The 27,360-nt window shown below is 44.3% G+C and overlaps 1 protein-coding gene across 4 annotated transcripts in view; it reads left to right on the top strand.

The window, feature by feature from the left end:
* The first annotated feature begins 262 nt into the window (after nt 1–262).
* LOC109985847 (testis-expressed protein 2) overlaps nt 263–27,360 on the top strand; it is a 29,318-nt gene continuing 2,220 nt past the window's right edge. Inside the window, exons 1-12 of one of the 4 annotated variants that reach the window (XM_065964605.1) lie at nt 263–969; nt 1,885–1,970; nt 13,208–15,017; nt 16,082–16,282; nt 17,335–17,698; nt 18,311–18,582; nt 19,018–19,161; nt 19,337–19,436; nt 23,099–23,219; nt 24,403–24,525; nt 24,800–25,009; nt 26,163–26,283. In XM_065964605.1, the coding sequence (XP_065820677.1) occupies nt 13,233–15,017; nt 16,082–16,282; nt 17,335–17,698; nt 18,311–18,582; nt 19,018–19,161; nt 19,337–19,436; nt 23,099–23,219; nt 24,403–24,525; nt 24,800–25,009; nt 26,163–26,283 (3,441 nt within the window). In that variant the 5' untranslated portion in view covers nt 263–969; nt 1,885–1,970; nt 13,208–13,232. Of the gene's footprint in view, nt 970–1,436; nt 1,532–1,884; nt 1,971–6,477; nt 6,615–13,207; nt 15,018–16,081; nt 16,283–17,334; nt 17,699–18,310; nt 18,583–19,017; nt 19,162–19,336; nt 19,437–23,098; nt 23,220–24,402; nt 24,526–24,799; nt 25,010–26,162; nt 26,284–27,360 lie in introns of those variants that run through there. The other 3 variants (XM_020636268.3, XM_065964606.1, XM_065964607.1) reach the window with 3 other exon arrangements.

The following is a 27,360-nucleotide window of genomic DNA, read 5'->3' as shown; positions in this document are numbered from 1 at the left end:
GGCATTATCTAATTAAATATGCGCTAATTTGCATACATTTCCACCTGAGAAGTCTGAACATTGGTTAAACCCAGGTTCAAGATAATTTTTTTCATTTTGTTGACATATTAAAGACACAGGTTAACATTGCCAGAGTAAAACACAAAATTAGGAACAATTAAATCTTTCTCTCTCTCTCTGTGGATCGCAGCCTCACGTGGGATATTTCACCCCCTGACGTAATCACGTCAGCCCGGCAGGTGGCAGACTGTCCAAGCGAATAAAATCTAATTTAACGAGCCGAAATTCGGATGCATCTTCCGGCTAACCAGAACCACAGAGCACCCGGTGGATCAGAACCAGGGGAAGCTTCCGTTCAGGGCGTTTAGTTTTTTTTTAATTTACAACATGGCGTGTTGTGGATCAATTTAAATAAAGCGTATAATGTTCTTTAGATGTTTGTGCACCCCTTGCTGATGTAGAAGCAGGGCTCTAGGTTGTGTTTGTGGAGGGAAATCCACCTCTGATAGGCACACTGCGACGCCGTGACGCAACTCAACCTCCTCTGCTGCTGCTGCTGCAACACAATCTAATATGAAGCACCGACAAAACGCCGACGACAGGATGCTCCGTTTACTTCTTCTTTTTTCACCTTCTGGGTGTTAACAGCGTTTAGATGGAGGAGGAGGGGGTGTGGCGCTGACCATCTCCCATTCACCAAAACAACACACGCCCTGGGAGCTCGTGCATCTGTGGCGTGGAACTAACAGAAGAAGAACGGCGCCGTGGTGGGGGAGCAGGTATCAGGACCGTCTGCTCCGGAGTCTCACTGGGTGCTCACAGGGCCAGCCAGACAGCCAGCCAGCCAGCCAGCCCCTCGGCATCCCTCCGCAGGCTCTCCGCGCAGTAGGATCCTCGTCGTTACGCAGATTCTAAGCTCTGGATGCAGAGAGAACCAGCGGCCCTGCACACAAAGATGCGGTGACTACGGTAAGATTTGAAGGCAGGCTATACGTTTGTCTTTTTTTTTTTTGCATCAGCTGTTGGGTCCCTGGATGTGAGACAGCTAGGCTCACCCAGACGTTCACCAACACAAAACGAAAGAGGAAGACAAAGCAGCGGATGGATATCTAAATATTTGGGTTTATTTGTGCTTAAAAAAAATAATCCCACGCAATAATATCCCCTTTTATATTAGAAGAACAACATCTAAAAAAGCTGGCAACAGTGTAGCATTCATTGTGCAGTGGTGTACTTCCTTATGACAGCACCTTCATTTGACTATAGCTTTGACTCTGTAAGCCTCTCACTGTTAGGATCATGGCAGTGCCTTTGCTTCTGATGCATCTCTCTGCTCGTTACCCATATGGCTTTCTGTGAACTGTTCTGATCTGCATGAAATACTCAATCCTCTCCTCTCCTCTCCCCTTGGTCCTCCTTCTAATAGCAGGCCACAGCATCACAGCCCCACAAGAAGACATCGATCTCTGAGACCTTCATCTCCGTGTCACCTAATTACACCAGATCCCCTCTTTACTCCCTTTATTCCAGGGTGAGATCATCAGGGGCCTGTGTGACTTGTCAGATAATTTAGAGAGAGCTTCTGTGTCCTGACGTGAACTGCTTTCTAAATGAGCTGTAATTTTGCTTCTAATACAGATGGGTATGCAAAAAAAAAAGCGGTTGGATACTCATTCTGTAGAAATTGTGTGACACTGAGCATCTTTTGTCCAATCTATACCAAACACCCTCTGCTGTCTCCCGCTTCATTCTGAACTTTTGGATCTCCAAAGCACTCCTTTTCATGCAAGACAAGTTTAAAACATTTTGTGTAAGATGTTAAAAAATGAGCCGGTGTGCATTACCTATTAAACACATGTATTGTTCTGTCTGTGTTTTTTCCAGGTATGTTAGCACCATGATCCATGGCGGTGGCGTTCAGTGTGCAGGTTGTGTTACGAGAGGAGATTGAATGCCTCTAACATCTCAAGGTAAGACTTCCTCTCCCCCACATCTGTGTGTGTGTGTGTGTGTGTGTGTGTGTGTGTGTGTGTGTGTGTGTGTGTGTGTGTGTGTGTGTGTGTGTGTGTGTGTGTGTGTGTGTGTGTGTGTGTGTGTGTGTGTGTGTGTGTGTGTGTGTGTGTGTGTGTGTGTGTGTGTGTGTGTGTGTGTGTGTGTGTGTGTGTGTGTGTGTGAGGTGCTGGAATTGATCCATGGCCTTGAACAGCTGCACCCTGCCTCACGTCATTGTGTCTCCTTCATCTAGACGTTTCTTCTCTCAGTCTTTATCAACTTAAACATCTCTGTGTTAATACAGATATGGAAGCCCTCAGTGGACAAACATCCAAACATTGCATTTACTCTGTTTTTTCTGGCCCATCAAGTAATTTCCTCTGGTTTTCCCGAGATCACAACTTATTTATTGCTTATCTCTAGAGTTGCAAAAAGCACACAACCAACATGACTTATCTCATTAGCATGGACAATAGCAGCACGACGTGGTCTGGCCTGTCATGGTAACCCGCCTTGTTATGTTTTCTGGATTGCAAGAAAATCATCCCATTATCACTAGAAATCAAGCTTTGCTATCTTTAAATGATGAGATAAATGTGTGGTTGGAATTGGAAAACAAACACGAGATAAAAAGATAAAAAGACAAATACGTCCAGATCTGAAGAAATCATGTGAAAGAGGTCTTTACTGTGGGAAAACCAGCTTTATCATCTCCAGGTGTTGAGATAAATAAGACGAGATCTCGAGGAAATAAATGTATGGATGCATGTTTGCTTAGGTGTACCAACAAGATGTATTTTTTTACATTCTTTACAGCGACATCTGTGTCCCACACTGAGCGTGTGTGTGCATGTGTGTGCGTGTGTGTGCGTGTGTGTGTGTGTGTGCTACAGGCTGAGAAGTCTCAAGTTCAACTGCAGTTCACATTTTGACAAGTTCAGAAAATTCAGCTTGGGGGGCTTTTTTTGGGGGGATCCTGACATTCAACCTTCATGGTTTGAGCCAATGTGTCAGTGTAAACTTTATGTCCACATCGATCCTTGTGTTTTTGTGTGTGTGTGTGTCTCTCGCAGCTTTTATTCATTTTTAATCTCAAGCTTTTTAGTGAAGGGATTTTGTGGAGTGGAGGCCGTAAATAGAATAATCTGTTTGAATGATATGGATTTAATAATGCTGGATATTGAAAACAAACCTCTTTTCGACGTTCCGTCTTCTCAGAAGAAAAAGGGCACAAGTGTTTTTTGTGATATTAAAAATGTCACACGGCATTCACAAGATTCAATTTCTTTAAAGCCGTTTATAAGATACCATCAGAAGGAGATAACGTCTTAAGAACAACTGGTTTCATATCGAATGTTTGTAGTGATAAGTATAAAAATGAAGGTGCTCGAGGCAGAACCCTGCAGCTCACCAGATTCCTACAAAAGAAATAATCGAGGGAAATCCTCCTACTCAGGTACGATGCCAACTGATTTCAATCTGAGCCAGATAAAACAATTACAGTGTTATTATCCTGGAGGATAGAAGATAGGGAATAAAACCAGAGAATATATGAAATGTGGTTTGTTTCTGTTGGAGTTTATAGAAGTATTTAAGCTAATACCTGACCTCATCTTCTCCTACCAAGATGTAATTTTTTCAGAATTTAAGGATGTTTATGTCGGTATAGTGCTTCTAACTGTGCTAACAGTTTGGGGAAATCCCTCTCCTGCTTCAATATGGCTTTCACACTCGTGCAGGCCAGTTATCTCCAAGCAGCAACTTTTGGTGCTTAATATGCAAGCCAGTACAAAAGTGCAAAAAGGTCCTGGAGAGTCTCTTCTACTGGCTCCAAAAGCCCTGGAAGTCCCATTAACAGCCATGATGAATTAATAAACATGTTTACAGCCTGGTTCAAAAAAACATCTTGGTGTGAAGAGATCGTGTTCTATGGGTACACATGGTAAGTAGGGTGATTTTTGTTTCGATGACATTAAGGCTAAGAGCTTTGCATCATTTGGGGTGTGGCTGATCTGACTGACCAGTTGGTGGTTTGTAGCTGTTTGCCATGAAGCTAAAGGCACATCTCAGCTCCGCCTCTTTGCCTGTTTCTAGATTGACCGAAAGGTAGTTTCATTTCCAATATGGCGACCGCAATCGATGGCCTTCAAAACTACACTTTAGAAACCAATGGGTGACGTCACTAACACTACGTCCATATTTTATACAGTCTACGGTTAGAAAGCAGAGTCCTGATCATGTGTAGCATCTTTAGGATGAACTGGAAAATAAACTTAGAGCAACCAAATTGTAGGGCAGCCAACTTCTCTAATGGTCTCCTTCTTGAATGGGAACCAACACCAATGGTGCTCAAGATCTTATAAAGTGAAGTTGTCATGTGTCTGGTGTACGGTTGTCCACATAGTTTTTTGGTCATGTAGCAGAATCAATGTACCAAGAGGTATAGTAAAGTATTTTAGCCATATAGCAAGAGTGATGGTTAAGATTTGAAGACGTCGTTCATCTTGAAGTCAAATTTAAGTAAATTAACTTATCAAGTTTTCCATTTACAACTGAGGCCATTATATTAACTGTACACTGCTGAAAACTATGATTTATGACTTTGAATGTTAATTTGATAAGCCAACAGAATTTTTGCCTTTCTTTGGATGTTGGGACGGCAACCACCTGAATCTTATTGTGCTACGTTCACTATATTTTGGGACTCTCCATGCTCCATGCTGTCATGCTGTTATTTTCTATTTGTGCAATTCCTGTATCTTAATATCAGCATTGGCATTATTTTACAAGAACCATCTATTTTTTGAGAAGCTGTTTTGGGCCCCCAAATAACAAACTCTTTGTTCTTTATTTCTCTTTAATAACCAGTGATGACCCAAGATATAGACCAACAGGATATGTTTGTGGAAGAAAACGTCCTAACTGCTGGCTCTCGGCCTACAACTGTGGTCAGATTCCTTGTGAATAAAAATTGAACGTGGTCTCCAAAAGCCCGACTACAGATTGATGTGACATTTGTGTTGAGTTCTGCAGAAAGTGCTACTTTGCATATGGATCGGTTTGCAAGATTACAGACATGTAGGGACTAATTTATGCGAAAGGACGAATGCACATGCATGAGTGTCTTCACACATGTACTGTGCATGTACACCATCTTTCACAACATTTACGGTCCAGAGGAGCAGCCAGCGGGGCCTGTCACTGTGACGAGCAGCCACAAGTGTCAGACCGCTAATGGCTTCTGACGCTGACGCTGTGTGTGTGTGTGTGTGAGTGTGTGTGGTTCTCTGTGCTCTCACTGACCAGCTATTGTGCAGGATATGAATTAAGCAGAGCCTGTTGTAAAAGCATTGGTTGAGAGCAGCTGGAAAAAGAAGTAACTCTGCTGCAGATACATCAGTTGGTGTGAATGTTAAAGATACAGAGGGAGAGTAATGGCCGGTGCTTTCCTCTTTCTGCTGTTATCTCGCTAAACGGGAAGCAAACATTGAGAGAAAGGAGGAAGTCTTTGTTTACTAGATCACACACAGAGATTTGACCTACACACTTAAAAACACACTCTGTATGCGCACACTCTACTCAGCATGTGACACTTTACACAGGCCACCTATTCCTGGTGGTCGCACTGGATAAAAACAAAACAGAATTCTGATATTAATCTTCGTCTGTCTGTCATTAAACCCACAGCTGATGTTTTTCTGCCCCACGTCTCCCTCCCTCCGCCGCTCCATTCATCATGTAATTGGGTGGATTATGACTAATACGAGTCCTCTGGCTGTTTGCAGCTGTCAAGCAGCTTTTACAGAAGATTATATGTTGCCTAATATATTTGGATTCCTGTATGTTTGTGAGCGTTCAGTCTGAGCTGCGCGTTCATCCACCTCTTGATCTCTAAAACTGCCAAATCGGGTTAGACAGCACCAGACATCGATACTCGACGCAAATCCGTTGTGTATCAAAGTGGAGTGGCTGCTAAAGCAAATGAGCGGCGTCTAGTGATGAAAACAAGCATGTTGGTGTCTGGATGCTCACAGAGAGGACGGGGAGGCAACAGCTTGAAGTTGTCAGGAGAGAGAGTGTTGATGTTTACGAGCATAATTAGAGATTCTTCATTGATCTGGTGCTCTTTTCATCATTGAGAGGCAGATATGAAAACACTCACTGTCTCTCACTTTCTCAAAACAAGGTGCATTATAGCCTCTCTCTTTTGCTTTGGTTTTGCACCTACGCACAATGCACACACACACACACACACACACACACACACACACACACACACACACACACACACACACACACACACACACACACACACACACACACACACACACACACACACACACACAGACTGACACACGCGCACACACATGGAGCACCCTTCACTGAAGATCTTGTGCTAACAAACACTCCAAGGAGAACGAGGTTGCACCGTGGGGGGGGGGGGGGGGAGAGAGCTAGCCCTGCCAAACAAAAGGACCAAGAACAAGATGAAAGCTTCACTGTTGGCATGGCAACCACCGGATGATCTGCATGGCGGGGTTTGATGTTTGACGTGTTGACGCTGGATTCTGTGTCAGAGAGAGAGAGAGGTGAAGAAAACCGGTTTGATCCAGCGTGTGTGCGTGAGTTCTCTTTATCTCCCTGCTGTAGTATGATTGTTGTTTTATTCTCCTTTTTCATTAAGAGACGGCTGCACTGTGAAGCCAAACATCAAACCTTCGCTTGGCGTTTCCTCCTGACGCCGCTCGGGCTCAAAAACTCTGCCAGTCGATGTGTCAGACCCGCGAGCAGCTCTTTTCACACTCTGTGTGTCCATAGCTGCATTTGGAGGTTACACAATGAATTAGTCCAACAGGCATATTGACACATCACACATCAATATAGAGTATCAGGCGGTCTGCACTGTTAGCTGTCAATATGATGGAGGTCTCAGTTGGAACAGCTACATCAAATCCGTCCCTACAGTGCTGTGTGGAATTATTTCCTCCAACATTTTTTTATTTTAGGCAATTTTGCTGCATTGTGTTTGAAGCATTCTTTATTCAATGCATTCAACAGCAGCTTCTCTGATCATAATAATCTCACTGAGGATCTGGGGTTTCTGAGTAATACGTCATACCTGCAGTTTCACAAGAGGGAGTTACCATACACTTTTATTTTCTGTTCATATTCACTCATATTGGGTACATCTAATGCTATGAGTCAATTCAGTCGTCATCTCTTTAAACATCTATCAGAATATGAGTGCAGGATCTGAACATTTTGGAACCTGAAGTGTTCTTGTTTCAGATGCCAGCCTGTTTGTAGTCAGAGGAAGGAAGGCGTGGAACTGAGGCAGCTTTAAATACATGCAGAAAAACAGTCCTTGTGGAGAGATTTGCAAGAGGCATAATGGATTGGTGAAGCAGCAATCCAAGAACCAATCATTTCTCATTTGTTAACAATGAAGTTTTTTCCTTCCTTGCCTTTGCAGAGATGTGTTAATAGAGGTTAGCTGTAAGCTTTAGCCCCTTTCACACATGCACTCCTAAAAAAATCTCCAAAAAAATTTGAGGACAGCCTGTCCCTTGACACTTTTCAGAGTTCTCCCTTTCACACATGTTCCTCACAGCGAATGACTTGCCTGTCAAACAGGTGTTGGTGAGATCTCAGGAGACATGATATGTTATAGTTCACTGCGGGTGTAACAGTGTAGTTTTCACAACAAATCCAAGATGGCAGACAAAGCAACTGTTTTTCCCCCTTTTATATCAATGCTACCTGTAATTGGATGTACTCAACGTATCAACGATGGAGTGGAAATGAACACAATGGTGAGCGGAAAAGAGTATGAAGCATCCTCCCTCCATGCAAGAAGATCCCACCGGTTTACCACTGTTTACATGATAAACATCAGCACTGCAGCCTGGGTTCACAAATCACCTCAACATGACTTCATGCAGAAATTTGACCGGTAGGCTGGCAGGAAAAAGTCAAGATAAATTTAGTGTTAAAATTCAGCCGTTCACACATGTAGCTCATCTGGAAAAATGTCTGGTGAATTTAGCAGAGAGCAGTGCAGGTGTGAAAGGGGCTAGGCTCTTGACTTCAGCTCCATTCTCGCATTTCAAGCTGCTAGTTGGATTGTTATTAAGAACTAGTGGGACTGCTGGATTAGTTCAGTCTGTAGAGAAGGTTTACCCTTGTACAGAGACAAAGCACTTTGTGCACTGGTCGATGGTTTAACCTTAACCTAGGGACCAATGCATGCATATCATCCCCTTTTTCCTCCTTTCCTCACAATTTCCTGTCCCTCTTCAGCTATCCTACCAATCAAAGACAAAGACCAAAAAGCAAAGACTATTTTAAAAAGCCCTTTTTTCAGATTGTTTATGAAGAAATGTTTAATGACTTCAAGCTGAAAATGGATCCCCATAGATCTACTATTGAGGCTGGAAATAATTGCTGTTAAGTTTAAATGAAACCTTTATTTGCACAGGCTGGCGTGCAGCAGACGCTCCTGTGGACCGAGCAGACTGAAAACCTGTGCTTGCGTCACTCTTCGTTCTTATTTTTCCTTTTGTTCCTCCATACTTCCGTCCCCATGTGAGTTTGCAAACTGTCCAACTCCATGTTTTGGCACTAACGCCCCGACAGCACCCACGCTCTCACCGGAGCTATTTAAAGATCTGCCTCTTGCGCTGTTTCCTCCTCGTCCGAGTCAGGTCAGAGTTTCCTTCTGTTTCAAAGGTAACCAAGGGTTTGCTTGCTCGGTACATGTGGCCTTTACATTTTCCTGACTTCTCTTCTTGTTTGTTATTGAACTAACATCGGGAAAAAAACCCAGTGAAAATCTTACTTTCTTGTCATTTCCCTTATTCCTGTGTTGCATAGCTTCATATACTAAGTGAACAGTCCTGTTTATGCGCCTAGTTTCAGGTAAAGTCAGAGCTGCACTGCTTTAACCATGGCTTATAAAAGGCCTGTGGTGTGTTTACCTGCCTCTGTTTGTGGTCTGCATTGTGCCACATAGGACACGACCCACCCTAACCTTTGTCTTTTTTTTTCTTTTTTTTCTATTTCGCTCTCTCCAAACCTGCTTTGTGCTCATTACCTGTTCACTTCTGTTTGCATTCGGTCACGTCCAGACAATGGGCAAAACGGCCTCTAGCTCCTCAGCTGCATCCACATGAACACTCTGCAGCATACTCATAACTATGACAACAAGCTACTCTGTCTTTGCATGTAAACTGCTTTTAATTGTGTTGTTTGGCTTCTTCTTTGTATTTATTGTTTGTGTGTAGTTGAGTGTTGATGCTCTATCGACAAATTCAGACACACCCTCAAGCTTTTTTGAGATTTAAATAAAGCTAGAATGAATGAATGAATGAACTTGTCTGCATGATGTAACCAATGAGCTCATTGTAAACATGTGTGTGCGTATGTGGAAGCTTTTGCTTTAGTGCTTGTGTGTTTTAGTTTCATGACGGTTAGTGACAATCAACCACTCCATCAGGTCTCCTCTCTCCTTTTCTCTCTCCATAACCCCAAAATCTATCTTTCCGCTCTCATCCTCCCCTTTAATGTCCCTCGCCGACTTGCTTCTTACTCAGCCCTGCTTTACATTTTCCCACAATGTCAAACTCATCCACTCAGTATGCCCGAGACGCCAGCCTGCGATTCTTTCCCTTCTTTAACTTTTCTGTTTGATCTCTAAAATCTAGTATGCCAACATCAATGGGAAATGAAACTTAAAAAAAAACCAAAAAAAAAACAGCAAGGGTAGGCTGAACTTTAAAAGTATACAACAGGAGAAATGATAAAAACCACTCTCTATTACACGTGATCGTTCTCTGCCTCACTTGCAGAGCAGGATGAATCCATAAAAATGTGTTTAAGGGTGGCAGTGTGTGGTTGTCACGGTAACCAGATCAAACTACCTAGCTCTGCAATTATTGTGCAGTTATCTTCAACTTGTGTAGTCGTTGGTCGGTCCACATCAGTTCAAACGACGAAGATACTCTAAAGTCCCCTCCACACATGAATAAGGAGAGTGGAGAGAGTTGGACACAGGGATGAGAGGGTGGGGAACGACTTGCAGAGGGTCGGAGTCGAACCCGGGACGCCCGTCTTAGGGACTAAAGCCTATATAGGTGGCAAGCAACATAACAGCTATGCCTCATGGCGCCCGTACAGATAAATTGATAAACAGATTTCCCAAACTTTTTCTGAAAGTGAACTTCATTTCCTTAGCCCTTCTAGATGACTTCATGTCACTCCTAGGAGTCCATTCTCACACCTCACAGAGCAAGAGACAAGCACACTTGCCGTGCCACTCCTTGTGCCTCCTCGGGGTCTGGTATTGGTCAGCGTGTGTGACAGCTTAGAAGTATCTCACATCCATCAGATACAGAAAGGAGGAGGAAAGAGGAGGAGACCAGGTGAGTCTGTCAGAAAATATGGAATCAGCCGCTGCATCAGTCAGGCCCGATACATCAGCTGCAGTTTGAGTGAGAGTATAAGGAGCACAGATCATCGAGGCACAGCTGGAGTTCTCTAATGAAGAGCACTTCTTGGCTCTGAAATTGGAGTGAATTGGAGTGGTTTTCAGTGGATGATTCAGCTGGGAGAAGAGAGACGAGATGTGCTGAAAGAGGCACAAACTGTTGACCATAAATACATCTCCATCTCTCTCCACACCCACCTCTTCCTCCTCTTTAAAACACAATCACAGTGCGTGTGTTTTTTTCGACTTCTCTGCCCGATCTTGAAGACATGAAAGATGAGGTGTTATTCATTTTAAGGTATATAGCATGGAAATAATATCTGTATTACAGATTAAAAAGGTATCACAGATATACAGTAAATCATTTTCTTTACAATATTTCTGCTCTATTTTTTTGCTTTTGTCCTCAGTCTTCTGTTTGCTTTGCACCTCTCTCCCTGCCTACTGCCTGTCCATCCTCTTATATCATTCTTTATCCTGCTGCTTTTAACCTCTCTGCCTTTCTCCCTGTTCCCCCCCTCGGTGCCGCCTTTAGCTGATTAAAGTGGCTTTGCTTGCTTTGATTAATTGGATGAACCTTGTGTCCATGCCAGACTTGACTCCTCTTCTCTCGTCCTCCTCGTCGTCCTCTTCCTCTTCACGCTGCTTATACAAACACAGGCCTTTTAATGGGAGGAAATAACTAAACCTGTGGGCCTGTCAGCCGACATGCACCACATTCAACCAGAGGAGCAGTCCACGTATTTCTAATTTGTCAGCCATGATTTAGCTCTCATATACAGCCGAGGCTCTTCTGGGCTTCTCAGGTATATGACCTCAATTAAAGCCTGTTAGTCTATATTACAGTGATGCATCATGCACCACAGACATGAATCAGGTGTAGCTTCATGCAAGCCTGGAGATCTGGCACATTTTAGGCTTTCTTTGCAATGCTGAGCCTCGTTTGTCTTTTGGCTGCCCCCCCCTCTAAAAACCTGACACCAAGAAAATGTGGAACAATCCTCCTCTGCTCACCTCGTCGACCTCCACCGTGTTAGCGTCTGTCCTTCAGGCTTTGAAAACAACAAACACTTCCATCTCCATGGCACTCTGCACACTCATTTGTCTCCTCCTTTCTCTCTCCTCTCTCCTCTCTGTCAGTTTCACTTGTTTGTGTATCTCTCTCTCTCTCTCTCTCTCTGCCTTTCTTTCATCTTTTAGTGAATTCCACCTCAAAAGCTCACCTCTGAAAGGTCGTCCGCAGCCTCCACAGTCCCCCCCCCCCCCCCCTCCCCCCCGCGGGTCTTCCTCTTTTTCCTTTTTGTTGCTCATTTTTTCTGTCTCTCTCTTTCTTTGTCTTTATAGGATCTCCTTTGCCCCTAGCAAAGCCATGCAGCGCTGACTCAACACAAACATATACTCAAAATGACACACACACACACACACATACACACTCAAACCCTAATGTAGCACAGCCAAGTGAGTGGCTGGCTGGGAAAGTCAAACGCTCTTTTATTACATCCCAGCAAATACAATCTCTGGAGATGCAGTGCCAACCGGAGAGCCCCCTACGGGCCGCCAGGGCTTTCTCAGAAACTCAGACGATCACACAAGCAAACTGCTCGTGCCTCCTTCTTCTATTCCATTTTTATCAGCGGGGAGCCACAGTGACTCTGTGGCTGTCTGTGAATGGGTCTATATTTGTGTTTGTGTGTGCTTGTTTTGCTCTGCCCGTTTGAGAATGCTAACCAGGGATGATGGCCTCTACGAGATGTGGAAGAGTAAGCATGCACAACAGCTCAATAACAACTCGAGGCCTCATTGGGTGAAATCAGTGCATGATGGATGACTCTGGTTCTGCTGTGTTCAGACTACACAATAGTTTCCTTGTTCCTGTGATCAGTGGAGCCGAACAGCTTCATCGTTTGGTGATTGGGTCTTGCTTATTATCATGCTTGAGTGGGAGAACGAGGGTTTATTGTATTTATGTTTGCACTGTAAAGCCCAGAGATGAATGAAACACACGACGGTCCTAACAAAGTAGAAGACAAAATGTAGGGACATAGTGACAGAGGCGATATAAGAATACTTCACCTCATGCATTTCTATTGACTTGAAAGCTGGACACTTGGAGTTTTAGTTTGAAATTAGTTTGGACACAAAGTCTTGAGGCCTTTTTTTTAAACTAGTAACAGCTATCTCCAATGTTTTGAATTTGGACTGCAGTACCCATTTTAAACACTAGGTGTCAGAGTTACATATTGCTCCTTTCATGTCCCTTTTTTTAACAGTTAATAATGATGATGATGATAAGAATTTTTCACAGTCGCATCGTCATGTAGTACTTCAATCCAACTTCTATGGGGTTTTAGATCTGCATAACCACTGTGACAATTAAGGCAACTTGATGTTAAAAAAAAGGAATGTGTCGTATCGTATCTCAGCGATATGGACCAAAAATCATATTCAATTTTTTTTATTCCTAAATCAGTTCTTAATTAAAAGATGCAAAAAAAGCTCCTTTCCTGAATAACAAAATACATACAGCTGAGTATTTTATTTTGAGTTTAAGTTTTGTTTCAAGACAGTGACAGTACTCTATATCTCGTTTGAAAATATATCGATGTATCTTAAAGACATGATATAAAACGCCCAGCCCTACTTACCTTCCTGTATGTTTTATACCAATGTGTCCTTGTTTGAGCGGTCATTAAAACTGTGCTTCTTCTTCTGTCTCCGTGTCTCTCCCAGGCTGTGAGCCCTGTGCAGGGTGGTGATGAGCACTCAGGGCAGCAGCAGCAGCAGCAGGGGAAGTGGCCAGCATGCCGACACTACTCCCCCTCGTCAGGCCCCCGGACCCAAGCTGCAGGTGCAGCGCTCCCTCTCCCGCGACACCATCACCATCCACTTCTCCGCTCTGGGGAAGGAGGAAGACGACGAGGACGAGGAGCTGTACGGGGTTTCTCTCGGGTCTGACGGAGCTAAACCTGGGCTTGACGGCGCAGGGGGACTTCGAGGTCTAGAAGCTTCGGGGGCGGATGAGCAGTCTGTCGCCTCGGCCTTGGAGGCAAAGGAGGAGCTGCTGTTTGAGGCTGCGGGTGGGGATACATCCTCGGGGGCTGCTGTGCTCCCTGTCTTATCCACCACCCTGTCTGTTCAGTCTTCAGACCCGCACATGCCTTCTCCAGCCATGACGATCACTCCCTCCTCCACCCACTCCCATCTGAGCTCCAACCCTCCCGCCAGCTCCTCTTGGCCCTCCGATCGACCCTCAGCAAACCCCCCCTGCACAAACTCCGGCTCCTCCTCCCCTTGCAAGTCCGCGGCGCTGCCCTCCTCCAAGCCGTTCCTCAGCCTGGTCCGGTCTCTGTCCAACGACGTCGAGACTCGAGAAAGCACTCCCGCACCTGCTGCAAACGCGCCACCTCACACGAGGCACCGTCACTTAATGAAATCCTTCGTCAAGTCCCTTTCCACGGACCAGTCGAAGGCTGAGCATCAGGATGTGCCTCTCCATCACTATCACAACCAACCTCCTCATCAGCCGCATCAAGCTCAGCCATCGCAGCGGGCTCCGCCTCGCAACATGCAGCTCTTCAAACAGTTCTCCCAGCCTCGCCTGTCCTCCTGCCCTGTTGTTGTCCATCAGGCAGGAGGAGACTCCAAGACCGCCCCGTCTTCCCCCATCATGTCTCCGGACGGGAGGTCTTTCTTCAAGGTCCAAGAGGTGGAGGCAAGAATAGAGGATACTAAACGGCGGCTGTCAGAGGTGATGTCGGACCCCTTGCAGCTGTTTAGTAAAATCATGGGGGACGAGTCCGGCATGGGGGCCGGTGGAAGCGCCGCTCACAGGGCTAAATTTCTGTCCTCGAGTGCGTCCGAGCTCAGCGGAGGCGCTGCTGTGAACGGGCACGCAGAAAGTAACAACAACTACAGCATCAAGGAGGAGGAAGGCGCAGAGGGCGAGGAGGAGGACGAGGAGGAAACCCCGACAGGGAAGGGTCCCGACTCTGTTTTTTTCTCCTTCCCGTCGCTGGCGCCCGCCCCAGTCCTCAACCAGAGCTCCTCGTCCACATTCCCCAAGTCTCCATCTCTCACCCTGGGCCGATGCTCCATGTCGGCGCTGGTGGCTCGGCAGGAAGACGAGGACTTCTGTGAGCTGTACAGCGAAGACTTCGACATTTGTACGGACACAGAAACACCAGACGCGGATCGTCCGGGGTCCCGGCAGCCTCGCGCTGGTAGCACGGGGTTGTGTAGTGAACTGGACACAGAGGAGGAGGAGGAGGAGGAGGAGGAGGAAGTGGACGAGGACTTAGAGACTGTACCTGTGACTGGCCTCATCCTCCTCACACAGTTGGTGTACTGGTATTTGCTCCTCCCAGTGCCTCCATATGTTTGTGCAGTGGTGCATGGGATAGTAGCTGGCTTCATGATACTTTTGCTGATCCTTTGGACGTCCTCTTCTCGTGGCTCGCCGCTGGTGACAAGAAGATGGAGGCGAAGGATAGAGCAGTGGAACGTGGCCCAGCTGGACATCAAAGAGCCGGGGATATTCAAGGTGAGGACTGTTGCTCTGAAAGTGCCGAAAACAGAACACAGGATGGTGAGATTTATTATCAAGCATAATGAGTTCACTGCTAGCGTGCAGGGTTGTTGCACGCCCCCCCCCCCCCCCAAGAGCTTTGTTCTTGTGTCTTTACTCTTTATTTCTTTGCTCTATCTTTAAACATCCTGGAACACAAGCCCAGCGCCGAAATTTCCCCCGTTGCTCCCGTTGAATTGGCTTTTCTCCCTCCGAGCCTCCTTTGGGACTGATAAGGTGGGAGTATGAATGAGAATGAAACTCTGCGCAGCCTCATGGGGACCAGCAGAAACATATTGAGGTTGTATTAGAGGAACAGTTTAGCTTTAAGCCAAATATCACATTAAGAGCACCGACATGTCTGCTCTGTTCTCAGTAGAAATGTTTGGTAGTTTGAGGAGTTATGTAAGCATGTGTATCGTATGTGTGTGTGTGTGTGCTTCAGTGGGTACCAATCTGTTGCACAGAAGAGCCTAGTGGCTTGAGGGTACAGCTGTTCCAGAGGAGGAGCTCTGTGGTTGTGCAGGACGTTACACACGCATGCAAACAATCCGGCTGCCACATCAGAGAGGGCAAAGTTCCTCTTCCTGTTCCTCTATCTCTACGTCTGAGGAGCTACAGGAAGTCAGATGGTCCACTTTAAGTTTTGTTGTTCTTTTTGATCTTTTTGATGCACCTCCACTCTGAGTGAGAACTTTATAAAGAGGCATGTTTGCTGACAACAAAAGCCCTGAGCGGACGTGCATGCATACATTTCTTTTGACTCTGTTATTCTGTGACATCAGGAACACAGATTTTAATCAAATTTCTGCTTGTTTTCTTTAGTTCTGGACTTATTTATCTCGTATCCCTGGAGTTGCAAAGGCACCAGACAATCCTAGAAACAGGCTTAACTTACCTCATTAGCGTGGCATGTCATGGTCGGGGGTTAAGGTTACCAAAGTTTCCATTACTTCTCTCTCTTTTCTGCCTTTTGTGACTTGAACCTCAGTGTCAGACAGTAAAAGCTGATCACCTCTCCGCTCCCCTCGTTCTCTCAGGGCTGGATGAATGAGATCCACAGCTACGACCCGGAGATGTACCACGCCACCCTCACCCACTCTGTTTACGTCCGCCTCGAGGGCTCCGTCCTGCGTCTGTCCAAGCCCAACAGGAACATCTCCCGCCGCGCCACGCACAACGAGCCCAAACCTGACGTCACCTACATCAGCCAGAAGATCTATGACCTCACTGACAGCAAGGTGCGCTGGTTATATTTGGCTGGTTTATTTATGTGGTCAAAGAGAAGAAGAAGTGTATCTTTGTGAAATATTTCTGGGAGACATTAATGTGTTCGGTGTGTGTTTTGTCTCGTCTGGCTCCTCAGTCTATTTGTGTGCTTGATGATAAGCTTAACACACAGTGACATGAAGCACACGTCTCCTCCTATTTCCTTTTGCCTGAGTACATGTTTGCTAATAGGTCATGTTCAGTGACAGAGCCACTTAGAGTCACACACAGTGTGTAAACACAGAGTGAATATCACAGGTCACTGACCCTGCACTGGCTTGGGTTTGTTTTTGTGCTGACTCTGTGGTTTTGTACATCTGAAGGCCAGACAGTAAGAAGACATTTGTCATGTCAGTGTATCAGTGACCAGGGAGGTTCTTGGGGTCGTTTACATCATGCAGCTACTCTACTCTCAAACTCATTTTGTTCCTGTATTGAACATCTCAGCATCATTATTGTGGATGTTAAGCCTGTTTCGACATCTATAAAGCTTTTTTAAACATAATAACGTACAAAAACTTTCATTTTCATTTGACTTCTCACAGTCAAGATCTGTTTTATTTTCTATTCTGAGATCTGCCAACTCCCTCGCCCACCATAACACCACAAAGCTAAAAAAACTCACATACATTACACCACTTAATATCCATGTATTCATGTTCATTTACTGTCCCCTCAGAATAATGCAAAATACTCACTACACTGCACCTCTCCATATAATCAAGAGCACGGACATTTTTAATATGCTGTTCAAAGACAAATGCTGTGGATACATCAAAGATGAGTCATTTGCACTTGTTCTGCTGCCTGTGTTCCTGTTGCTGTTGGTGTTTCTCTTATTTGAATAATTTGAAGCCCCTCATAGCTGTATACAACACACACCCTGGGGCCGGTCTGCCAAGTTATATTTGTAATTCTAATGCTGCTCTACGGCTGGAGCTCGATTTTTGTCTGTTTGTCCTGATAGTAACATGTGCAATCAACTGCCCCGGAAACGTTTTTAATTGTTTGGACTCCCCTGCAGATCCAGCTGGTGCCTCAGAGTTTGGCCAGGAAGAGAGTTTGGAACAAGAAGTACCCAATTTGCATCGAGCTGGCCAAGCAGGAGGACTTCATGTCCAAAGCCCAGGGAGAGAAGCCCGAAGCTGCAGAGGAAAAATCCTCGGGTGTGGGCGAGAAGCTAGAGCGATCAGACAAATGCGAGAAAGTTGAAGGAGCAGGATCAGCAGAGGAACCCAAAAGGCCAACCTCTGGAGGTGGCGATCTGACAATCTACCTGTTTGGGAGGACTGGTCGGGAAAAGGAGGAGTGGTTTAGGAGGTTTCTTGTTGCATCCAGGATGAAGTCAGAGGGGAGAAGCGGCAGTCTGCCTGGCATCTGCAAGAGTGGTGAGTCTTGAGACCGAAACTTGTACAGTATCAGATACTGTCACACACGTCTTCCTGCGGACCCATGAGCCATTCTCTCGAGTATGTCTCTGCACAGCCATCAGATCTGTTCATAAGCCGCAGCTTAGGGAATGCCAATCCCCTCGACTGAGCTAACAGATGAGTGTGAATGGGTCAGCAGGATTACATGCACAGAGAAGCAGCATATTATAGCATCGGTTTCCACTGTGTAATATAAGCATGCAAGGATAAGGCCCAATTCAAAAGGGAAACACTAACACTGTCACCGTCCAGTGATAAGAGCGGCTGTGTAGAAACAGGATTACAGAAACGTGATTTAAATAGGAGGCTGTTCGGTGGATATAAATAGCGTTTATATTGAAAATGACTAATACAGGGGTACTATGAGCGAGTGGGAGGATAGTGTTGCAGCATGCTGATTCAGAGTGTTGCAGCATAATGTGAGAAATGACATAAAATGCTGACGATCCAAGGCTACACAGTCTTGGGAAATCTTAATGTATGTGAAATATGATGCATTGATTGAAATCTCTGAAAACGCAGTTGCTGCACATCTATCACATTAACCTCCGTTCACTCTTCGCGCTCCAGCCTTCTTGCCCTCCCACAGCCGCAGCAGCAGCACCCAGTCTGCCGGCGGAGGCCTGGAGGCCGACAGCAGGAGCAGCAGCCGGGGAAGCCTGGAGGAGCTGCCTCAGCCCCGCCTGTCCTGTTCCTCCGCTGGAGGCATGAGGCAGAAGATGCTGTTGGACTATAACGTCTACATGGCCAAATATGTCAACCCCCAAGCACCACAGAGAAGCCCGACTGCCCCGGACAGCCCCGGGAACAGCCCTGAGAGCAGCCCCAAAACTACCAAAAAGGTCAGTGACAGAAGAGCACATGAAAGGTTGAAAGAGAGACAGCCAACAGGCGAGCTGTTAGGCATCCTAATTGCTCGCTAGCGTTACTAGTGATGCTTTATCTTGCAGGTTAAGGCAGAGGAGGATGGATTTTTTAACTTGCCTCTTATCCACATTCATGTTAAAAGTTGTTTTAATTTCATTTTTATCTTATTTCTTTACAAGTAATCTCCACACAGTACCTTAAATCTTGTGAGCCATAATGCAGAGGGGCACCGTGTCAAGGTCTATCTAGTTTATTTTGAGATTATGTTGGGTACAGGGGAGTTCAAACTGGATCGACGTAGCCTCTAACCTTAATCCTGTGCTGTTATACGCAATGACAATCTATTTGATTTACTTCACATCGGAAAGATTAAAGCTGAACAATGAACTCCTGCATGTGTGTCCCCTCAGTTACGCAGGAGTTCAGAGGAGCCTGCGGAGCCTGAGGCCTGGGTCAATGCTTTTCTAGGAAGGATATTCTGGGACTTCCTGGGAGAGAAGTACTGGGCCAATGTGGTCTCCAAAAAGATCCAAATGAAGCTCAGTAAGATCCGGGTGGGTACTGGTGCTAGCTTTGAACAAATATACATCCACGGTGAAACTACCAAATCAGAAAAACTCAGAGTTCCAGAGTGATCAGTTTTAAGAGAAGTTTATGTCACTGATGGCTGTGTAAGATCTATGTTTTGATCTCAGCCCATGAAGCCTGACGTGTTTTGTGTCTTTTCAGCTGCCGTATGTGATGAATGAGCTGACTCTGACAGAGCTGGACATGGGCTTCTCTACTCCAAAGATTCTCCATGCCTCTAAACCCTCTGTGGACCACCAAGGTAAGAAATATGCAACACTGGGAAGTCATGTTTTCAACACAGTGTTATGGTTGGAGTGCTATAAAAAGCCGGTTGTGCATTGTACATGCAGTCTACACTGAGACAGGATGGCTGATCACAGCCAGATCAGCTGCTCCCGACCGTTCAGATGATTTTCTGGCATGTTTGAAATTTTTGTCATATGACTGCACACACTTGCACAGTGAGAGCAGAGCCATGCAGACGATTGTGAACGCTCTGTCCTGATTTGTCTCATACAGCGAGCCACCAAAAAATGTTGTACAATCATACAGGATATGCCGAGTTTTAGAGATGTATTCATCATCATCGTCATCAACAACCTTTATTTAAGTTCTCGGAGAGATCATTGAGGGCAACCCTCATTTACAATGATGCAGAGAAAACATACATAAATGCATTCATTTTATGCTATCAGTCTTCTTCCTCTGCTGTTCTCCATCTTGCCTTTCTGACATGATCCAACTTTAATTGTCCTCTCAACACTTTCATTTCCTTCATCTCTCTTTCCAATCATTCTTATCCTACCAATAACCTCTGTTTACAGACTCTACATCAAAATGCAGCATCTGAGCTCAGGGTCTGGAGTTTTGTATGCCAAGTGTCTCTGGTTTCTGTTTGTAGTCCCAGTAGTACTGACCTATCGCATATCAGCAGGCTTTGGTGTAAGCGATAACAGGTAGCAGCGCCGTCCTCTGTAACATCTTCCCAGCTCTCATTAGGCGTAATCTTGCTATGATTTGTGTCTCTATAAACAGATGTCTGCATTTAAGAGCAGCTAACAATCTCTTCTACATCACACATTTCAACTAAATCGAACAATCTGCCTGGCACTGTGTCGAAAAAGTAAATCAGCGTTCAGATTGCACGACTTTCTGGAGAAATGAAAACAAACACTTGAAAAGTCATTTTCTTCTCCTCTTGACCAAACATGTATTGTCACTTTTACAATTTTGCATTAGGATGCTTTTATTTCTGCAAAGTTTTGCAAGTAAGTCACAAGAAAATCTGATTTTTGGAATCACAACCACTGAAGTGAGCCAGAGTGAAGCCTCTGTGAGACCTACTATTTACAGTTAAACTGAGACTCACCTGAAACCGATGAATGGATGCTCTTCTGTGGGATGTAATGACCTAAGAAATAATGGCATTAACTTTGGAGATGTATCTGGAAGGGTGGGTTTCGCTTTGCTTTTAAACACTCAGTCGTTTCTCAAGCTACTGACTGGACTGCAATGGACTGCACACAAAAGGAAGTCTTTGCAGGAAGTCATTTTCCTTCTTCTTTATGTTTTAAGACATTTCCTCCAACCCTCTCGCCTCTCGTATCTTGCCCTCTCTCTCTCTCTGTGCCTCGCTTTATTAAGTCCCACTAATTAGACTTCAAGTCTTGGGTGCCCCTCATACATAACTCAAACAGTGACTCACCCTGCCCACTACATGACTTGAGCTCCAGCAAAGGGAGTGGGACACAGAGAGATGATTTCCCATCATGGCGGCTGGTTTGGGCTAAAAGTGCAGAAAAGGAAGCTTGAGATGGAGAGTTGGGGGCAGGTTCTGAGATTTACTTTTCAATGATTGGTGGTAGTGCTTTAAAAATGGAAAGCAGAACAAAGGGTGGCCTCAATTTTTTGATATTCAGGGTTTGTCCAAAGTCTGCTTAGTCTCATTTAATCCTAAAGATATAAGAGCATTGACGAGGTAATACCTATTCTTATTCCCAGTCATGATGAGTCATTCTCCTGTCAGCCACATTTCCACAGTTGAGGCTGCAAGGCTCATTAATGTGTTCTGTCTGAACCAACACGCCCACAGAAATATACTCACAAAGCATAATCAGTGGAGCCCGACACATAATGAGTCCCGGGGGAACAGCATGTCTAGATGTTGCTGCATGCTTCGTTAGTAACATACCTGATTTCACATCTCATAGGCGGGGACGGTGCTTCCAGACTTCTTAATGTTTGGAGGACATGATTTGATTTCAAATAAAGTATAAAATATTCGTTAAGAAGGAGGAAATTCACACAGACTTGCAAAAAGTAGTGCTTGGAATTATTAATTATATAAACAAATAATAATTTGGATCTAGTATCTAGACTAACTAGAAACCATAAGAGACTAAAATACCAATTTCATATAATATCTCAGTGTTAAAGAGAGAGACAAGTTCAGATGGAAAGAATATGTGTTCAGTGTTCAGTCAGAGTGAAAAGCTCCTGTGAGGAATCATTAGTTTGTGTCTATTTTGGCGCCCCCTGTGGACAAAGCTTACCTCTTAACCCTTTGCTGACCTTGTCCTGTTCATTGACCTGTAGTGTTTTCAACGTATAGCAATCTTGTGAATCTTGTCCATGGAAAGTGTAACCAAAGGCTGTGCAAGGGGTGAATGACCTCGTCATGGTTGTCCTGTTTGATTTTGTAGGTCATATCGAGACATCGGTATTGATTTCATTCTGTTTCAAAACGTCCTCACAGGAACTTTTAAGATGTTTGGCAACCTATATCGGAAGGGTTTATGTAGCTATGAGCCTGAACATGTCATGAGATAGAGCAGCTTTATATAATAATAATAATAATAATAATAATAATATAGCACCTTTTAAAAACACAGGTTTACAAAGTGCTTTGACAAACAGCAAAAACAAGAACAAAGCAAACTAAACCAAACACAGAAGAACATAAACAACAGCAAGAACATAACAAATGCAAAATACTCAAAATAATTCAATACAATTCAACAGAAAAGAACCCATATTGCACGATACCCAACAGTCATATATAACCCGACTATCACAAGAACCATCAGAAGAACCCAACAACACGAGCTGAGACCAAGAGGAGCAAAGATTTAAAAAGATGTAAGAAACTAAAAGAGATAAAAGCAAATCAAAAGATAACAGCAATAAGAAGGTAAGAGCAGTAAAAGAAATAGAAACAAGTGGTTAAAGGATAAAAAAAAAAAACTATAATATTAATCAAAATAAAAAGTATATATAAATATAAAACATAAATATAATAAATACTTATACATTATTAAAGGTTACTGTTAATTCATCATAAGTGTTTTCTCATGTTTGAGTCATTTCTCAGTTATTTGTAGAAACGCTGCATGGTTATAAGTGGAAGCAGACAAGTCAAGATTATGTCTTAGTCCTGTGTCTCATGTTCTGGACAGAGGCATCAACATGTCTCAGTTGTTCTGACTTGACCTTGTCATTTAGCTTCTCTTTGAACCGCTGCCACACACACATACCAATCAACAAGTGATTTATGGAGACAGGAAAATGAAGAGGTCATAAACACCCCTTGTTAGTTGTGAACTCAGGACTCATTGAGCTCAACAGCAGGGGGCTTGAAATCTGCAGCATCCCGTTGCCTCCTGAGATGATTGATGTGTAAACAGGAAGTATAGCCTTTTGTAATCAGCCAATAAGGAGGTCGCTTCTGCCCTTGCACTGACCTTTTCGGTGTTTGCTTGAGGATGGCTCTTCTTCCTGGCAGCTCTGTAGGGGCCTCGCAGCATTTAGACACCAGACAGGGGGTAATGTTTGTTAACATAAAACGGCACTCTGAGTTATTATATTATTATGATTATAAAAACCGGAACATTTCTATGTCTTTCACTCCCTCTCTCTCTGCAGGTCTGTGGTTCGATCTGGAGGTCTCCTACACAGGCTCCTTCCTCATGACGTTAGAGACCAAGATGAACCTGGCCCGTCTGGGGAAGGAGGGCGAGGGGCTCGGGGAGCATGGGAAGGAGTGGTGAGGCTTTCAATCACATGCAGTATTTTAGAGTTTCCAAATGAAGCGAATGAGGCTCAGTCTGATTTCAACATTTTTGAAGCTCCTTTCACGTATGCACCGTTCTCCTGAAAGTTTCCAGACATTTTACAGGTGGCCTGCATGATTTTTTTACCACCAGAATCTTTGTAAAATTTCAACAGGAAGACAGGGTAGGCTGATGGGTAAATGTTTGTAGGTGTTTGTTGTTATATTTTGGTCACTAGAGAACATTGCCTTGGGGTAGGGTAGCCTAGTTGTTAGTGCGTGCGTCTCATGTACAGAGGGCTTAAGTCCTTGAAAGCGGGCTGTCAGGGTTCGAGTCCCACCTGTGGCTCTTTTCCCGTATGTCATTCCCCACTTTCTGTCTCCTTGATTTCTGACTCTATCCACTGTCCTGTCTCAGTATCGATGAAAATAATCATGATTATGATGTTTGCCTTTGTGTGAAAACATCAGTCAACACAAATCATTGATGTTAAGTCAAAGACTATCATGGCCTCAGAATCGGTTGCTTCGTCCACCATCTGACTTCCCGCCTTCTGAGACAGTCTCCCACCTCCGCCCCACCTCGTCTGACAGGGAAAATCTCCTTCTGTGAGGGACATGTGTGACAGGGCTACTCTGGGAAATGTCAGTGTCCTGTCCTGAAATATTCTGGAAACAGTCCGGAGTGCGTTTGTGAAAAGGGGCTATAAAGAATGTTTCAGGCGATGTGCACAGCTTGTCCTCACTCCTCAGTGTTTGTAATGATTTAATAATACGTGCTCCGTTAAAAGGCCTTAACAGGAAGTTGGAAGGATTAGACTTCGAGACAAACAAGTCGCTCTTAGCTTGATGTTAATGAGGTACTTCTGCATGTAGAATCATATTAGTAGTCTTGTTTTTCACGATAACTACTCTTCTTCTGTTGGCTCTTCCTTCTTCTCTTCATAAACTAATCCTCTCTGGACACTCAAACTGGATTTGCTCAATGATTGGTGAGTTTGGGAACAAGGCCTGTCACTGCAATAATGCATTTTTGTTCTCGAGTATAGCTTATTTGCTTGGGTCATACTATAGAGATCATTGTCCTCCGAATTACATAAGTAGAGATGCTTTAATGTCTGCAGAGCCTTTTGCCTGACTGCAACAATAAGTGTGTGTTAATGTGGGTGTGTGACAGGCCCAGGCCGCGGACATACTGCCTGGCAGACAGCGATGAGGAATCGTCTAGTGCTGGCTCGTCGGATGAGGAGGATCCCCCTGAACTCCTCAGCGACAAAGCCATTCCTCTTGGAGGCGAGGGGTGAGCAAATGTCTCCTCACGACCACATCATCACACGTCTGAATGGGCAGAAATAGATTAGGTGTCAGAGCAGAACGTTCTGCCCTTTCACTCCACACACCCACCTAATCACTCCTTCATGTTCGAAGGCTTGCTGCTGTTTTAATGTAGCACCCGGTCACTCCCTTCCATCGTGGGTGCTGAGTAGCAAGAGATGCTGTTATGAATAAATGATGAACCTGACTCACTTTCTTGCCTCCCCTCCTCCTACCGTTTCCATCCTCTGCTCACATAGCTATATGGGAGGCCACAGGCCCAGCAAGATCATGCGCTTTGTGGACAAGATAGCGAAGTCCAAGTACTTCCAGAAGGCCACAGAGACGGAGTTCATTAAGAAGAAGATGGAGGAGGTGTCCAACACGCCCCTGCTGCTCACTGTGGAGGTGCAGGAATGCCGCGGGACACTGGCAGTCAACATCCCACCTCCTCCCACGGACAGGATATGGTACGTTCACTTCCAGGGAGGAGTGCATGGAGGGCTGTAGGATTAAGTTTGTGGAGGTATGGGAATCCTGGCATGAGGTGTGACTCAGCACCCTCTGCTGGACAAAAGTAGACAGTACAATAAAATGAAAGACTGAGCAGTGAGTTCTCACCAGCGAATGAAAGATGCATTAAATCTTAAAGTACACACTGTGTGCTTTAGATTACAGAAGCCCTAAGAGGACACGCATCCATACATTTTATGTTACTGTTTCCTCTGTTAACGAGTAAACTTCTGTTGTTATTTCGAGATTTAGACTTATTTAAAGTATTATCTCTGGATAACAACACTTTTTTATATGATAATGAGTCAATGTCTCAAGATCTTGAAATGACCTCGTTACCATGGGCTGTCATCCCGAGATAAAATGAGATGAATAAGTTGAGATCTCGAGAAAAGAACCACATTTACTCATCATCACAAGAAACTGAGTAAAATCAAAGGTAAGGACATATGTCCGTTCAGGGCTTCTGTACCGTATAAACATTACTTCAATCAACATCTAACTGGTCATTGTATAGGGGTTTTCACACTGCAGGAACTTTTCCATAGTTCTAGGAACTATTGGAACCATCCCTCCTTTTTATTGATACCACACTACAGAAACTATTAACTATTTTAGTTTATAGCACCTTGTTTAGAGGACTTATTTTAAGCTCCTGCTTCAGATGCTGCACAGAAAAAAAAAAGTCCCCACAGTTTGTAGTTCTCAGTGAACTTCCTATTCGATAGTTCCTCCCCAAATCTTCCCCAGAACAGTTTGGTCTGAAAACACCTTATGTTTTTCAGATTTCTCTTCGTTTTATTCCTTCTCTTTTTAAGCTTCTCAAAATCCTTCAAATGCAAAAATCCTGGAGTGAAAAATAACAGTCAACATTAGGCCAAACATGTGTGACGAGATGTCTCGTTCAAAAAGGTCACAAGCCAAAACTTTAACAAAACACAGATACAGAGCATTATAGTGGGCTTGATTTTAAAGCATGTTTAGCCGAATTATGTTTTCAAATTGGAACATATATCTAGAACTAAGGGTGAATGAACAATTTGTTTTGGTGAGGCCGATCCTACGAACTATTCTTCAGCTTTGATGAGATGACACACGTTTGGGTTTTAGGTATGGTTTCCGGAGTCCGCCTCACCTGGAGCTAAAAGCACGGCCTAAACTGGGAGAGAGGGAGGTCACTCTGGTTCATGTGACGGACTGGATTGAGAAGAAACTGGACCAGGAGTTTCAGGTAGGAACTAAAAAAAATGAGGAAGCTGTGTATTTCAATTATGTCATGAAGACAATTTCTTTACATTAACAACAAAAGGAGGTGTATGGTTAAAAAGTGCAGAACTGAAAATGACTTGAAGACCAAGAGACTCCCCCTTCCCAGATGTTAACGGACAAGAATTTAAGTCATAAACGAAGATTCATTTATGGCTGCCCCCCTACATGCACTTCAAAGCAGTGTGCCTGTGGCTTCACCACCCCTCATATATCCATCCACAGTAATGATACGCCTGCTTCCAGATAACCACCCTGAGGCTCACCTGAAAACTACTGTGTCCCTGTCAGCTCTCCCACACAGCAACATTTATCCCTGCCTGACTACACTGGGGGGGTTATTATTATGTGCACCCCCCCCCCCCAGTAAAATATAGTGCTGCTGTGCAATGTGTTGTCATTTGTGAGTTAGTGTTTACATGTGGATTTGAACAAAAGGCCTCAGTGGTTTGCAGACACAACATGTTGCAGGGCTCCATGTGCAGAGGGGGATGGATTTTAGGATCTTTTACAAACCAGTGTCAAAAAAAGTTTGGATGTTGTTAAACTGATTCTGATTCTGATTCTAGAATCAGAATCAGATAATATTGAAAACATATGCACAAAAACAACAAATCAAATGTTGAAACTTAAGATATTTTATTGCTGCTGGAAGCTTATACGCCCATTTTGAGGATAAGTACAGCAGCATGTTTAAAGAAAAGTAAGATAGACTGCGAAAGTTGTGAAATAAAACAACTGGTGGAACATCTGAATTATTAGGCACAATCGGCAAAGGGTTATTTACGGGGTATAAAAAAAGAAAATCCCAGATAGGCTGAGTCTTTCTGGAGTAAGGACAGGGAGGGGTTCCCCACTCTGTGAAAGACCGTGATGGCAAACTGAGCAACAGTCTTTAGGAAAGGCCAAGCTTATTTCAGCAAGAACATTCTGCATGCCTTACAACAAGAGGCTGGTTGATAAACCGGCCTGCTTGCAGCCGCAACTTGTCACCTATAAAAAATTATTTGGAGCATTATGAAACATAAACCATGACAAAGGA

This window comes from Labrus bergylta, chromosome 16 (assembly GCF_963930695.1).
Source record: "Labrus bergylta chromosome 16, fLabBer1.1, whole genome shotgun sequence".
In the NCBI taxonomy this organism is placed as follows: domain Eukaryota; kingdom Metazoa; phylum Chordata; class Actinopteri; order Labriformes; family Labridae; genus Labrus; species Labrus bergylta.
Note: the sequence above shows the minus strand (reverse complement) of the source record. Positions and strands in the feature narration are given on the sequence as shown.